Source organism: Merops nubicus, unplaced genomic scaffold (genome assembly GCF_000691845.1).
Source record: "Merops nubicus isolate BGI_N331 unplaced genomic scaffold, ASM69184v1 scaffold2287, whole genome shotgun sequence".
NCBI classification, from domain to species: domain Eukaryota; kingdom Metazoa; phylum Chordata; class Aves; order Coraciiformes; family Meropidae; genus Merops; species Merops nubicus.
In genome coordinates, this window is record NW_008620777.1 from 368 (window position 1) to 15,853 (window position 15,486).

General features: G+C 51.9%; 1 protein-coding gene across 1 annotated transcript in view; it reads right to left on the bottom strand.

Moving 5' to 3' along the window:
* Positions 1-3,540: 3,540 nt before the first annotated feature.
* LOC103776679 (protein Smaug homolog 1-like) overlaps positions 3,541-15,486 on the bottom strand; it is a gene marked incomplete at its 3' end in the record, with an annotated part of 65,107 nt that continues 53,161 nt past the window's right edge. Inside the window, exon 2 of the mRNA XM_008944201.1 lies at positions 3,541-4,080. Within this exon, the coding sequence (XP_008942449.1) occupies positions 3,541-4,080 (540 nt within the window). The remainder of the gene's footprint in view (positions 4,081-15,486) is intronic.

Here is a 15,486-nt window from a genome sequence, read left to right on the forward strand (position 1 = left end):
TAGAGGCAGGACACTTGATATCAATGTCAAAGGTGGGGGCACCTGGTGGTGATCTCCTAATTGGTTCCCACCCAAGGTTGTCCAGACCCTGAGTGAAAACCAAGCAGGAGGGTCTTCCCTGCCTGCTTGTGGACATCATCCACATGTCAACCCTCTCTCAGGGCTGGGGGTTTAGACCCCAGCACCTCAGGAAAGCAGAGGGGTTCACAGAGAGCATCTCTTGTGGGTCCAGTGGACAGTCCTGACCCTAACCCATGACACTGGTTCAACAGGCTCACTGCTGCCAACGGGAGGTGCCTGCACTCCCACCAAACCTTGTGCTTTCCTTTCTCTTTTCTGGCTGGCAGACCTTCCAGCCCCAATCAGATGGGTGTCCCTGCACCTTGCTTTCTCAGAGCTGGACAAGCACATTCAACAGCAGACCCTCCTTCTCCTCTGCACTCTTCTGAGAGGGTGGAAAACAGAGGGTGAAACTACGCTGTGCTTCCATTCAGCAACAAAAACTCAGGTTGCCACCAGATCAACCTTAGGTGGAACCACCTACAGAGGGGAAAGGAAGGAGCTGCAGAAGCATGCAAGAAGCTCTTGGTCTGCAGCTCTGGAAGCCTGCTGCTTTCTCCTGTGCTTTCAGAGTTTCCAGGCCCTGTCTCCACTGCAAAGGCATTGTGCAACCTGGGAGTTTTGCAACTGCTGCCGGACTCGGACGCAGAGCTCCGGGCTTCACCCCGTCCCACCATGCCTGGAGCAGCTCTGGCCTCCTGCCCAGCTGCCCTCCCGAGCCCACACCAAGGCCACCTTTACTCCTGGCACACTAAAGCCTGGTTTAAAGTTGCAGCTGAAGCTGTGCAGGGCGGGCTGAGAAAGCAGTTACAGTGATGCAGCAGATGGGAAGGAGCACGTGAGCTTCTGTCGCTTTGGGTGAGTCCATACCCTCAGACTGCTCCACACCCAAACCCATCACTCACAACTGGTCCCTCTCCTGGATCACCATCACTGGTGTACATCCAGGGTGACTCTTTCAGAATTGTCCTGAGAAGACTGGAGGACTCCAGGAATATCTCCTCAAGCCTTGGTTACCACCAGCCAGCACCGTTAAGGCAAAGCTAGAGATGAACCAAGCCTGAACCAAGTTTCAAAGCCTGGGTCTAGGTCAAGTCAAAGACAAGGACAACACAAAAACTGTCACATGAGCTTCAGCCACCCAAATTTAAACCCTATGCTGTAATAGTGTTACATCTAATTATGCCACCATGCCAGAAGAAAGCACCTCAGGCAAGATCACCACGTTACTCCTCTGGGAAAGACTTTGCCCCATTTCAGTGCCAGGAACAGGCCGTGCCTTTGCCAGGAGGGGCTGGGGAAGGCTGTGCCCTGCAGGGTGTTGCTGGATTAAGCCCCTGCGTGGACCAACACCTCCTGGTGAGAGGGAGAATTTAAAAATAATAACCCTAAACCCTCAGCAAACAGTAACAGTTTGAGGGCTCTTCTTTGGAATAAAAGATTAATGGACATATTGATTGACTCAAGGGGCTGGGACAAAGGCTGAGAGACGTGTTTACTTTTTAGCATCTGTCTGTGGACTTACTGTGCTCATGTCAGAGCAAACATTGCGTTAAGGAAGCTTTATGAACTACCACGTGAAGCATGGTTGGGTCATCTCCAGCTCAGCCCACAGATTGTCTGAACACGCTGCCCCCAAAATACATCAGCAGGAGTTACAACAGCTTCACGTTTAGGAGTAGGCCGGGCTGAAGATGTGTTCAGATGCCTCTGCAGAGCTGCTCAGGCTCAGAAATACACGTGGACCTTGGTGTGACGCTTGGGGAAGAAGTTCCCTGAGTATGGGCTCTATAAATCTTGCAGCTCAGAGCAAGGTGTTGTGAATGAGAAACCTCAGCAGCGTGGCAGCTCGGGCACTGCTGAATAGTTTGGCTTCTACCCAAATAGTTTTGGATTTTAACACTTTGTGCTAATACTTGGGGACCCTCCTGGGCAAGAGGTGGGGTGCTACTTCTACTAAGATAAGGACAGCACAAAAAGGCTCAAAGAAACACAAAGGGGTTTTTGAGAAGCGTCCTTCAAGGCTTAAGGTGCTTTGCAGAGCTCCAGTCACTGTCAGTGACTAACCTGCTGCACCCAGAAGAGCTCTCTGCTTACAGATCTTGACATAAACCAAACCCCTTCAGAATCCACCTCCTCCCACTGCCTCCCCAGTGCACAAAGCCTCCGAACCACCAGGCATGGAAAAACCACAAGGAAGAACACCCCAAAAATAATAACAGATCCCTATGTGGCAGAGCAGGCAGCAGTGCCTGCCAGGATGGACACCAGAGCAGGTGGTACAGCAATAAACCCAGGGCTGGGCTTCCTATTGTTGTTGGTTTGAAACACCACCTAAAAAAGAACTTACTACAGGAAAGGAAAAAACCCAGAAGCCTTAAGTGATCTTTTTAAAGCTTTCAGCTACTTAATTGTGGCTTTCCACGTGCTGATGGAGAAGTCCATGCCCTCACCACAAGAAGCCTCTCCTCCCTGAAGAGCTCTCTGCATCCTTTCTATTCAGGGAGATGACAAACATCTTGGAGACAGACCTGAACACCCCAAAGTGAAGGAGGATGTCCTGCTTGAGACGGTGGCAGCCACCCCAGGTGACAGCAAGGTAGGTGTGACAGCCCTCCACTGAGGGAGTGGGTGGGCAGAGGAGCTCCTGAACCCTGCTGAGAAGATGCCTTGCCCCTCTTCTCCCAAGGATGGCTCACAGGCATTGATGGCAGCTTTAAAAACCAGTTACAGCTACACTACATCTCCATGCAAAACCAGTGGTAAATCTCCAGCCACAGTGCTTTGCAGCATCTCCCAGTGTCCAGGCCTTGGGTCGAGCTCTGCACCACCCACTGCTCCCATCAAAGCCTGGCAAGGCCTCCACAGCAGAAGAGCTTCTCAACTCTCCTGGAAAACACTGAACACTGTGCTTCTAAACCCTCTGATCACCACCAGCTTCACACCTCTGCAGACATAAGGCAACATTTCCAGATATGCCTTGAAGATGGTGGATCCCACCCCTGCTTCCAAAGACGATGCCTGTACTTCAGGGCCCTAATCCCATTTCCTCCCAGTAAGTCCTCAGGTCACTCTGGGACTTGCCTCAAGTCCCCTGGCTCACTTTTGGACATGAAGCATCAGCTCCCTGCTTGCTTTAGCAACTCTTGAAATGTGACCTGCAAGTCTACATGGAGCTACATGAAGCCAGAGGGACTCCCGTTGAGAACACATGTATTTTGCTCTCATAGCTTGGCTGTTTTTCCCTCCTCTCCAGCTGCCAGGTCTTTAAAATCCAACAGGACTAGAGGAAAAAAAAATAAAGAAAAAGAAAAGGAAAAAGAAAAAAGGCAGGCAGGAAAGAAAAAAGCAGGTGGGGGAAAGAAAAAAAAGGAAAAAAGTTTTCTATGGCCCGGATGAACCTCATCCCTCTGCTACCCACAGCAAAGCAATACAGGAATATTATTAGAAAATATAGACTAGAAAATAGATATAAAATACAGCAGGAGAAGGGGAGTGGGTACTCACTGGTGCTTGTGCTAGTGCCGATGGTGTTGATGGTGGTGGGGACGGAGGAGGAGGAGTAGAGGGGCAGGTGCCCGTTCTCGCACGCCAGGTTCTTCTCCTGCCAGCTGGGGGCACTGAGGCTGATGCCCGAGTCACGAGAGTTCTGCCAGCCGTTGAGCTTGTCATCTGAGTTCTGTCTTTGGTGATAGTAGTGCCCGTAGTCGGCCGAGTCCGAGCGGCCCCGGTGCTGGCCGCCGAAGCCGCCCGACGTGCGGTCCTCCAGGTGGTTGAGCCACATGGCCAGGGCGCTCCTGTCCTCCAGGGAGGTGGCGGGGTGGATGAGGGCGTAGGAGAGCAGCTGCCTGCTCTCCTCGATGTGTTGGTTGTGTTCGATCGAGTGAGCCAGGATTTTAGGCAAGAGTTTCATGTATTCGACTTTTGCCTCGAGGTTGCCGGGCTTCAGTAAAGGCAGGTGGGTTAGCAAGAGGGAAATCACTTTATCCTTGGATTCCTCCTGCCATTGGTTAATGATTCCTGTTGAAGGAAAAGGGAGAAAGAAGGGAAAAAAAAAAACAGGAGAGGATTGAGAAATTTGCAAACGGAGCTAAGAAAGGATTAAATAGACCCTGGCAGGGCAAACAGAACATGCCAAGGGGATGCCTGTGTGTGTGATGCCACTGCACGGGCATCTCCCAGGCTGGGGGGGTCACCACTCTCCAAAAACCAGGGTCATGGCAAGGTGTGCCACACTGGACACCCAGAGTTCCCAGATGCTCCGAAAATCACTAGAAAAAGCCAAATGACACCCACTGCTACAAGCACGGAGCTCCACTGCTGTTCATCCTAATGTTCATCACAGTCACAGTTTGGCCTAAATTTTCTGTACCGTTGCAGATGACACAAAAAACTTAAACTTTTAAGAGCACTGGTTGGAAAATGGAGAGGATCAAGATTCAAAGGAGCTAGAAGAGGGCAAAGGGAAGAAGCATTCCAGGAAGAGGGTGATGACCAAACCAGGGTGTTGGTCCATCCTCCAACCTGGTGCAATCAAAGGTATGGAGGGAAGGGCTCGGCTGACCAGCCACAGAGCCATTGTTCCCCTGTTAGCTCATGGTAGATAGGAGAGGTTTTAGAAGACCAGGAAAAAAGTCAACATAGGGTTTAGCTTTAAAAACAGGCAAAAGGAAAAGTCTGGGAGTTACAAACCAATCACTTAACTCCAACTCCTGGAAAACTGATGGAACAAATAATGAAACAACCTATTTGTAAGCACTTAGAAGATAACAAGATGATAAGTGACTGCCGACACCCATTTGTCAAGAACAATTTAATTTCCTTCTGAGGGACTGGGCTGTGAATAGCTGGAGGAGCAGTTGGAGCCATAGATCTTGATCCTCATTAGGTGCTCTGCAGATGGCTTCCCCAGCAGCTCACAGGAGAGAGGAGCTCAGGGGAAACTGCTCTCGTGTGGGCACACAACTCATCAGGAAGCCACCCGGAGCGAGTCCTTACTGGTGATTCACCCCTAGACTGGGAGGATGTGCTGAGGAAGGAGACCAGTCTCGGCTGGGCACCACCCAGTATGCTGCTGGGGATGTGAGCGATGGGATGAACGTACTCAACGTGCAGGTTTCGCATGAGGAGAAATGGAAACACTCCAGAAAACTGGACTGGAAGTCAAACAGCATTGACAGCTGGGGAAAAGTTGGGAAAAAAGCAGCTGGATGAAGTAGGGGCAACCACCTGCCTGCTAGTGGGGACCCATGGCCGTGCAGTGCCTGGCACCAGCCAGCCTGCCAGCTGTCTGAGGTGAAGACTGGCATGGATAAACTGCTCTCCATGGCTCCTGGGGACTGTAGTAATAGGTCTGACTTGCAGCAAATGAGAATGAGGTCAGGCATGAAGAAACTACCTCCTACAGGTATGGCTAGTGATGGCCTGGGAGACATTGCCCACAGATGTGAAATCTCCATCACTGGAGGTTCTTCTGACCAGCCAAGGATAGCTCAGGGTCTACCCAGCCCACCTGACTGATGCTTCCCAGCCCCAGGTCTCCTTCAGCCTTTACCAAAACCCTCTATGACCCTTCAAACTTCCAGTCCCTGTAGCAGGCTGTACCTAAAGGTGCAACAGCTGAACCACCTGGTGAAAAAGGACTTCAAAGCAACAGCAAACTTCACCAAGTGAAATGCCCTGAGCTCTCATGTTATTGAAAATATCCCAAAACTTCATGTTCTTCCTCTCTGTCTGGTGTCTCTACTCATACTGCAGAAGAAACTGCTCTAAATCACTGATCATTCCCACATCCTTCACATATTTTTGAGCTGGGGTAACCAAACCCACATTAGTGAAATAAAGATCTCAACATTCATCTGTAGGACCACCCATCAGCCTTGCCCTTGATGATCTTTAAGGTCTTTTCCAAACTATTCTATGACTCTATGCTGTCCGGTAGTTAACCCAACCCTTCCACCACCCCGTGACCCACAAGAGAGCTATTACAGCAGGGCCTTTTTCCCAGTTAGGGCCAAACCCTGCACGTCAGCTCCCCAACACAACTGTGGTGGTGAGCAGCACTCAACCCTCCAGTTTCATCTTCCCAGTTTCAGGGCTTGCAACCATTTTAATAGGAAGCCACTAGATGGCTTGCTGGAAACGCTGACGGCTCTCCCTAGAACTTTCTCCAATGGTATTTATTTCTCCACAGACCCACCCCTCATCCAGAGCCACTGCCCGACCCGGCCAACAGGGATGGCACAGCTTGAGGTGGAGAAGGACCCGCTTTGTCTGCAGCAGAAGCAAGTCTGGGTACTTTGGGTGTGCTCCTGGAGATGCTGTGAGGTTGTTCTGGTGCTCAGAAGTAGCATCTGGAAAACCCACACTCAAGGCAGCTGTGCAAAGTGTGGCAGAACTCAAGGTCTCCCAGAGCACCAGCATTTCCTCCACATGCAGACGTAACTGCTTCAGGCAAAGCCTCCTGTCCTGCTTGACCAGATTTCTCTGTCCCACCTCCCTCCTCACCTCCTGGCCAGCTGCCTGGTGGGTTGAGAACCCATCCTATTCTCCCCCCTCCTCTCGCAGAGGGGTGTCTCCCGTCCCCTCCACGCTCCCACAATTTGTCCCTGCTGTCGGGGAGGGTCAGCAGCACTCCCAGGCTGGCACAGCTGAGCCTCAGCCTGGCACTGCCCGTGGGATTTTGCAGCAGCTTGGATAAACTGAGACATCAAAAGATCATTCAGAAGAGCCACATACTGCTAAAAGGAGTTGCTGCCACTTCTGTGCAGGAACTAGGCAGCAAAATACACACAGAAAAAACAGAGCCCAGAGCAAACTGGCTGCAGGGGAGGAGGAGAAGGATGGGGGAGGCAGGTGGCCATGGCTGGACTCCTCTTCCTCACACGTCCAGGGGCTGGGCTTGAAGGTCACCACTGGAAAGACACAGGCTGGTGCTGGAACCACTCCTCAGGAACCCTGCCTCGGACCTCCAAGAGATTCGTGGGTTTGAAGCCACGACCCCAAAAGATGGAGCACTGATCTGAGTGCTGGTGGCTGGCGAGGGGCTGGGTGTCCTTCCATGCCCTGGCCCAGGCAGGAGCCACTCTCCTTCTCAGCCAGCAGCAGGATGTGCACAATTAAACAGAAATGGAACATAATTAGATCTGAGAGAGGTTTGGCTCTCTCAGAGATGGGGCTGAAGGTCAGGCTTAATCCTATCTGCCAGAAAATAGAGGGATCTGGAGAGGGTGGTGTGGGAGGAGGAAAGCTGGAGCTGCCCATGGGTAGGGGGAGAGGGGTCTGTGAGCCCCCTGAAACCCCTCTCCAGCTTCTCCCTGAACACAGGAGCCCTTGCTTCAGCTCTCTACCTGCTGCCACGGTATCCACACATCTAGGATGTCTCACCCTTTATTGCCAGAAGTCCCCCGGGGTCAGCCGTGGTTGGGATGTGTCCCAGTTTTGGGTTCCCATGTCCCAGGGTCCTGGCAAACTACCTGTGGTGGTGGTGAGGTCACAGCCACTAATCCCATTACAGCCTCATCAGTTCCTCTGGTTGTTAAAGGTTGGACCTGATGATCTTATAAGTCTCCTCCAACCAATCAGGGGTTCTTTCTTTCCCCACAGACCCCCTTTAAATACCTTTTCTGGCCGCAGACCACCAAGACTCAATTCAAGATTTAAAGAACTAGAATATTATTTAAATTTTCTCATGAAGGGTCTTCAAATTTAGAGAGGAGGGGAACTGGTTTCAGAGCACCATCTGTGGATATTTCTACGAGCTTATCCTCCTCTGTGATCCAGGACAAATGGTTCCAGGCTGGACATTCCCCTCCCCTGCTTTAAGCCTTTGCAGACCCCCTGTGATGACACTGCAACCCCACAGGTGTCCATGGACCACAGGCTGAGAATCACTGACCTAAATGATTCTATGATTCAAATGTGTGACCAGCAGGTTGAGGGTGATTCTCTTCACCCTCTACTTGGCCCTAGTGAGGCCACCTCTGAAGGATTGTGGCCAGCTCTGGGATCCTCAGGTCAAGAGAGACAAGAATTACTGGAGAGAGGCCAGTGGAGGCTGTGAAGATGCGGAGGGGGCTGGAGCATCCCTGGAGCCCAGGTCAGGCTGAGAGCCCTTGGGGCTGTTCAGCTGGAGAAGAGAAGCCTCAGAGGGGATCTGATCAATGCTGAGCAAGAGCTAAAGGGCCCCCAGGTGTCAAGAGGATGGGGCCAGACTCTGACTTTCAGTGGTGGCCAGGGACAGGACAAGGGGCAGTGGGCACAAACTGGAACCCAGGAGGTTCCACTTGACCAGGAGGAAAAAATTCTTTGGTGTGAGGGTGTCAGAGCCTGGCCCAGGCTGCCCAGAGAGGTTGTGGAGTCTCCTGCTCTGGAGAGATCCCAAACCCACCTGGACACCACCCTGGGCACCCTGCTGTGGGTGAGCTGCTGGAGCAGGGGGGTTGGATGAGATGATCTCCAGAGGTCCCTCCAACCCCACCATGCTGGGGTTCTGGGATTCTAGGCCTGATGCTTTCCACCACAAGATTTGTGCTGCATTAAGGGATGATGAGACTATTGATATTTGCTGCAGGCAAATCTGAGCATAAAGTCCCAAAGTTAGACACTCCACCTTGAAACTCCCCAGAATCCCTGTCCTGCCTGTTGCTGTCACTGCACTGACATCTCCTTTTGGAAATGAGCCAAAATACCAACTGACCAAGAGCCCCCTGAGGAACCAGCTCCCACCCCAGCCCGGTGACTTCTGTACTGGGAAGGGATGGGATCTGCCAGCACCCCTGAAGCAGAAAATCCCAATTTTTCTTACAGGACTCTTTTTCCTGGGTGGGATGTGAAACTACCTTCAGTGATTCTGCCACCATACAGCACAGCTGCTGCACGTACAGGGTGCCTGAGTACAAACACAGCACCAAACACAGCCAGGTCCTGCTTCCAAGGCTGAAACCTGCTCTGTGCCATGAACAGGTCCAACACTGTCCCCAAACCCTGGGCTGGAAGAGGCAATCTTTGTTAATTTGATAATTGCTTTTTGGATTTCTCTGTCACAGGCCTGGTGAATCACTTCTGGATTGCAGGAAACTGTTAACTGCCTTCATGTCCAGGGATGCTGGATTCAGCTCTAACACCACATTGTGTGAAGGACCTTCCTGCCTTCACGTTGAACCTGCCATCTGGTAGCTGACTGGGTTCTTTCAACTGCAGCAAGGCACATGGAGGTCCTCAAGCTCTTAATAATGTGCTGGGAACAGTCCCAGCTCTTCAAAGGTGAAGTCAGTCTGGATGGACAAAGGCAGGGATGCACTTGCAGGGGATGTCCCTGTGGAGATCTGCAACAACAACAGAGGCAGCACGCTGGTGCCTACGTTTAGAAACATTGAAATACCAGGAGAGATGTCTCCAAGGAACAACAGCACTGCAGGGACGCCGAATTACAGCATGGTGGGGGTCAGAAGGCACCTCTAGGGATCACCTCATCCAACCTCCCATGCTAGAACAGCGTCACCCACAGCAGGGTGCCCAGGATCACATCCAGGTGGATTTGGAACCTCTCCAAAGAAGGAGACTCCACAGCCTCTCTGGGCAGCTTGGGGTAGGGCTCTGGCACCCTCACAGGCAAGAACTTTTTCCTTCTGTTCAGGTGGAACCTCCTGGGTTCCAGTTTGTGCTCACTGCCCCTTGTCCTGTTGCTGGGGACCACAGAATAGAGTCTGGACCCATGCTTTTGACCTCCACCCTTTAGATCTTGATCAGATCCCCTCTGAGTCTTCTCCAGCTGAACAGCCCCAGGGCTCTCAGCCTGTCCTGGTCACAGAGATGCTCCAGGCTCTGCAGCATCTTCACAGCCCTAGAGGGACACCTCTCAAGTGATTATAAAGACCCTTCCAAAAATAAATCCCACCCAAACCAAGAGAAACCTTTCCATTTTAAAAGCAGGACCAGGGTTATCCTCCTGTTGTCACATACAACTTACCACAAGTGACACAGACAAATGTGTTGGCTGAGGTTTTGACAAAGCAGACAAGATAAACAATGTGTAATTTATGAGCTAGGCAATAGCTTATCCTGAGTAACAAGGACAACAATTAAAGGCTGGAAGTGTTTTAAAAGCTGCCCAAGGATTTTCTGAGTAACAAAGAGTCAAACAGCAGGCTTGGTATCATTGCTCCACAATGGGAAGTCAGTGCAGTTAAAGGCCCCACTTGTCAGTAAATTGCTCCTAAATTACTGTTTTATTATGCCCTTGTTTTCATTTTAACAACATTTTCCACAAAAAGTTCTCAAAATCCCATTCAGATCATTTATTCAAGCAACAAATGGCTAAGAGATGTGCACATCTGAAAGGCACCCACCAAGCAGAGCAGCTTCACAGGAGAGCTGAACAGAGCAGCACCCTCAGATCTCCTTGGGGAGGAAAACCAGGAGTTTGTACCAAAAACTGAGGCTGAGATCCCTGATCTTGCAAAGTGATGAGGGATTGGAAGGAGGAACTGGGTGCTCCTGCATGGCAACCAAGCCCTTCTAGGGATGGACAACACCAAGTTTCATGTCTTGGGCAGCCAACAGCAAAACAGAAATCCAATCTGAGCTGAGGCAGCTCACAACTGCTTCAGCCAAGGCTGAAATTGGTGGCCCCGGTGGAAGCGATGGCTATTTCTGGGTCTGCAGCAAAGTTCTGCCAGAGGCCTTCCTCAGCAGCTCCCAGAAGGAGTTCCTGATGTTCACTGTTTCCTGGATTACTGCTGCAGCACTGGCTCTGGGTGATGGGCAGAGCTACACGGAGGCAGCCGCTTTTTTGGCAGAAGCAAAAAAATCCACAGTCCAGACTCCCCCTCCTGCCTAAAGACCCAGCAGCCCACCACCACTTGCCAGCTCCTCCACACATGCAGGCAAGATGCCGTGCTTCCACCAAAATCACCAAAATCCAGGGTAAACAAGGTCATCGCCAGACTCAGCCCTGGTACCTAACACCTATTACAGCTCCTTGGGTGCCTTCACCAGGGAAAAAAGGGTCAAGAAACCTGATCCTGCATATGAACACAGCCAAACAACCTTTGTTTGGGCCAAAATATCATCTCCCAGTGAATGGCCACCAAGAGACATACCCCAACCCTAAGTCTATTGGCTATTTGTTTCATTGTCCCTCAGGCACTTCTTTGCCTTCATTTCCAGTTGAATTTATCTGGTTTAAGCTTACATTTGTCTAGCTTCAGCTTTCAGACAAACTCCAGTCTGAACTAAAGAGATCTTTGGTGTCCTGTGTTTTCTCAACTGGATGTTCTCAGGACTCAGCACTCAAGTCACCTTCCACTCTTGTTTCTGGTAAGCTCAATAGAACCTAAACATCCAACCTGTAACAGGTCATGGCTCTGTGCTCACTCATCTTGAGCCCATGGCAACACTTTTGCTGGCTCTATGACTGGCCCCCACGTGGAACAGGTCTTATCTGACTTGGTGCAAAGCACGAGCAGGGTGGAGAGACTATAACCCATCCCACCCAGGCTAGTCTGCTGCAAAGCTAAAGCAGGAGAGTAAAAAATGAAGAGATTTCACCCACAAGTCTGAATCTGCACCAAGGATCTCGACCAAAGGCAGGCTGCTGCCAGTTCCAGCCTTCCTGCTACTGGATTTACTGGTCTGTGAGGTGGCCCAGCTCCCCACCACCCATCACACGAAGCTTCTCTCCAGCGGATGTGAACCTCTGCCCTGCCTGAAGGTGAACTACAACAGGAAGGGGCTGAAATGATTACCTGCAGTAATTAGCACTTGCACCTCGACCCATCAACAACACTTTGTTTGGGTGAATTTACATCATTCTCTTCCTCAATTGGCCTCCCTCAAAAGACCAAAATGAAAGCAAACAAAGTGAAAACCCTGTTGGAAACCCTCTCTGTGCCCCATCCAGGGCACATCAATCCCCTGGCAGCCTTCACCCTCCACCAGAGGCCAAAAAATCAGAATTTCAGCATGTGCCTTCTTGGTATTGCAATCAATGTTAATTAAAAGAATAAAATCCCAACGACAAAGTTTATTGCAGACCTGCCAGTTGCATGAGATGGAGCTGCCAGTGAAACGCTGGTGAACCTGAATCCTGCTCCTCAACTCACCAAAACTGAGGGAAAAGTGCAGCTGACCCAGGCAAGAAGGCCCTGGTGGTGTGTCTGAGCTCATCCACGGCTGGGAGGCTGCAGTGCAGCGTGTGAGCCCCATCAGCCTCCCCTGCCACATTCCAAAGGGCTGGAATTTCTGCCTGTGCTAGAGCTGACCTCAGCATGGAGCAGAAGAACCTAATCCTGGACGTCTGAAGGCAACGGGAGCTGTGCCAAACTGCACGGTGCCTGCTGGACCTGGCACCCGTGGCTTCCTGGCACCTGCCACGTCTCCAAGCTGCAGCGGCCAGGGGAGGCCAGCTCTGCATCCCAGGGATGGCTTCTTCCCAGGCCCCCACAACTCCTCATCCCGGCAGATAAAGCAGGATTTGGTTGAGGAAAAGCCAAGAAAGCCTCGCAGCTGGCTTCTTGCTTTCATTCCTTCCCCTGCACACCTAACAGCCCGACTTGGGGAGAAATGTGGGGAGTAGTGGTGAAGCTCTTCCCCTGTAACAAACCTTGGCTAGGAGCTGGCAACAGCCAGAAGGTCTGCAAACAAGCCCTGGACACCAGGAGGGCTTGGGGACTGCTATTTGTGGCCCTTGCAGCTCTGCACTTTCCATCCTGGAGCATCTATAACTATGAAGCCCTAGCTGCACGGCTCAGTGCTACCCACCATCTCTGGTCTATCCATACATGAGACTCAAGAAAGCAGTCACCAAATTCTCTCTCTCCCCAGCAGGTTGGCTTCTGGGCAGATTTAAGTGCAGGTGACCTCTTTGAAGGACAGAAGGAGAGGACAGACAGACAGCAGTCTTGTAGCACACAAGGCATGTGCACGATCTCCCTTCTCCACGACCCACCCTGCACCCCAGCCTGGCCATGTTACCAAGGAGCACCAGCACTCCATGGAAAATTCACTAGTGCTGTGCCTCAACCTCTCAGTTCACATGGTGCTGGCTCTCCACCGTGTTTCAAGCAGCTACATCACATTCTAAAAGGCTAAAAATACACTAAGCACTCTCCTGATGTTCCTTTTCCAGCCGAGCGGAGAGAAGCTCCGAGCAGGAGGAGAGGTGAGCAGAGCAGTGTGGATGCAGGGAGGAGATGCCACGAAAATGGAGCAACAGAGACAGGATGTCCCTCAAAAGGAGGTGGCCAGGGAAGTCCCTGCTGCAGGCAACACTGCTCCCTTGGGAAAACAAACACAAGAGCTGTACACCCACCAAAAGCAAAACGTTTCTGATTCCACTGCAGGATTCGGTGCTGAGAGGAGCATGAGAGGACTTCAGGGAGGAGCATCTTCTCCATATTTAATGACCAAGATTAAGAAGTTCTGTGTAAACTAACTATGCTACAACCCTTCGACTTGTTAAGTGCAGCAGTGGGAAACAATCCTGCCTAAAAGATACAAGCTTCTTGCAACTGCCCCCGACATCCCCCTGTGTGCAACAGGCAGGTTCTCCATCACCCATTGCCAGGGCAGCATGGACAGCTCTGCCAGCACAGTGGGCTGCAGGAAGCATGTTGGCCATCATCAGCCTTTATTTTGTGTGTGTTGTAAAAGGTGTGGTCCTGCTGGGCAGTGCTCTGACACAAACCACAGGGTGCCTTGGGTTGGAGGGGACCTTTAAAGGTCATCTTGTCCAGCTCCCCTGCAGTGAAAAGGGACAACCAGAGCAGGTTGCTCAGAGCCCCGGCCAACCTCACCTGGAATGGTTCCAGGGATGGGGCAGTGACCACCTCTCTGGGCAGCTTGGGCCAGGGGCTCACCAATCCCAGTGTCAAAAACTCCTTTCTCTATCTAGTCTACATCTCCCTCTTTTAGTTTCAAACCATCATTCCCTGTCCTGTCACAACAGGCCCTGCTGAAAGATCTGTCCCCAGCTTTCTTCTAGGTCCCTTTAGGTACTGGAAGGCCCCCAGAAGGTCTCCCCAGCTGGAGCCTTCTCCTCTCAGCTGCCCCAGCCCAACTCTCTCCTGCTGGGCTCCCAGCAGAGGGGTTCCCCCCTCGGGGCATTGCTGGGGCTCCTCTGGCCCCGCTCCAGTAGTGTTCTCTCCTGTGCTGAGGACTCCAGAGCTGCCTCAGCACTGCAGGGGGGTCTCCCCAGAGCGGGGCAGAGGTGCAGGATCCCCTCCCTGCCCTGCCCTGCTGCCCACGCTGCTGGGGGTGCAGCCCAGGGTCCCAGGGGCTCTTGGGCTTCTTGGATTCTTGTTGCCAGCAAGCCCAGAAGCCAATCCCTTAAGTCCAGCAGCCCCATGAAGTGTCCCTTTTGTAGCATCCATCCCTTCCTTGTGTGGAAGAACTAATTGCAAATGATAACCACAGGGCCAGGAACTCAAGCTGGGACAGCACTAGCAAAAGCTGGGAATTTTGCCACTGAAAAGCCAGCCTCAAAGACAACCCTCCAACAGACCTTCTCACCCTGTCACCCCAAACAGGCTGGTGAAACTCCACTAGCAGCAGAGCAGCAGGGAGCTCAGCACTCTCCACCCAAGCTGTAAACTCCAAGGGGAGCAGAAGAACTGTTTTTCTGGTCAGACACAGAACAAACTGGGAGACCCCTCGACAAACCGTGAACTTGCTCTGAGCGCCACGAGGACGGAAGATCCCGGCTCTGCCCTGCTGCTGAGCGAGCAGAAAGGGAGAAGATTTTCCCATTTTTGACACTCTTTTCCCCTCTTCACCCCACGAGCCTGCCAGAGCCCCAGCCCTGAGGAGCTGTTTGTACAGTCCCAGAGGAGATGTATTTTTAGAGCTGGAGCATCACACGGCACGCTCACCCAACGTGCTTCTGCAGACAGCAACAGGAGCGGGGCTTTTCCTCCTCCACATTGGCTGCAGCCACCACAGTTTCCAGCCCAAGGCAGACTTTCAGGAAATGGAGAAGTCTCTTTCAGCTCTTTCAGACCGTGGAGGTTTGATGGGTTTGTTTTCTGGGCTGTGTCTGCTGCACACCACGGAGCGTAACGCCACGGGCTGTCACTACACTCCCTAGCAACGTGGCTTTGAATTTAGTGTGGAGCTCTGCAGCTTTCAGAGCAACTCACTGACTCAGAGCAGAGACAACATGCTGGGAAACCTTATCAAAAGCCCCACAGGTGCCAAGGGAACCTACACCACATAGACGACGGCATCTGAGCTCCTCAACGCAACGTCCGGCGTTGAACGTTGGCTCCATGTCCAAGTGGAGACCAGTGAGGAGTGGTGTTCCTCACAGACTGGTGCTGGGAGTGGTGCTGTTTGACGTCTTTGTGAGTGACGAGGACAGTAGGATCGAGGGCACCCTCAGAAGTTTGCCTATGACACCAAGCTGTGTGGTGCAGTCAACACGCTGGA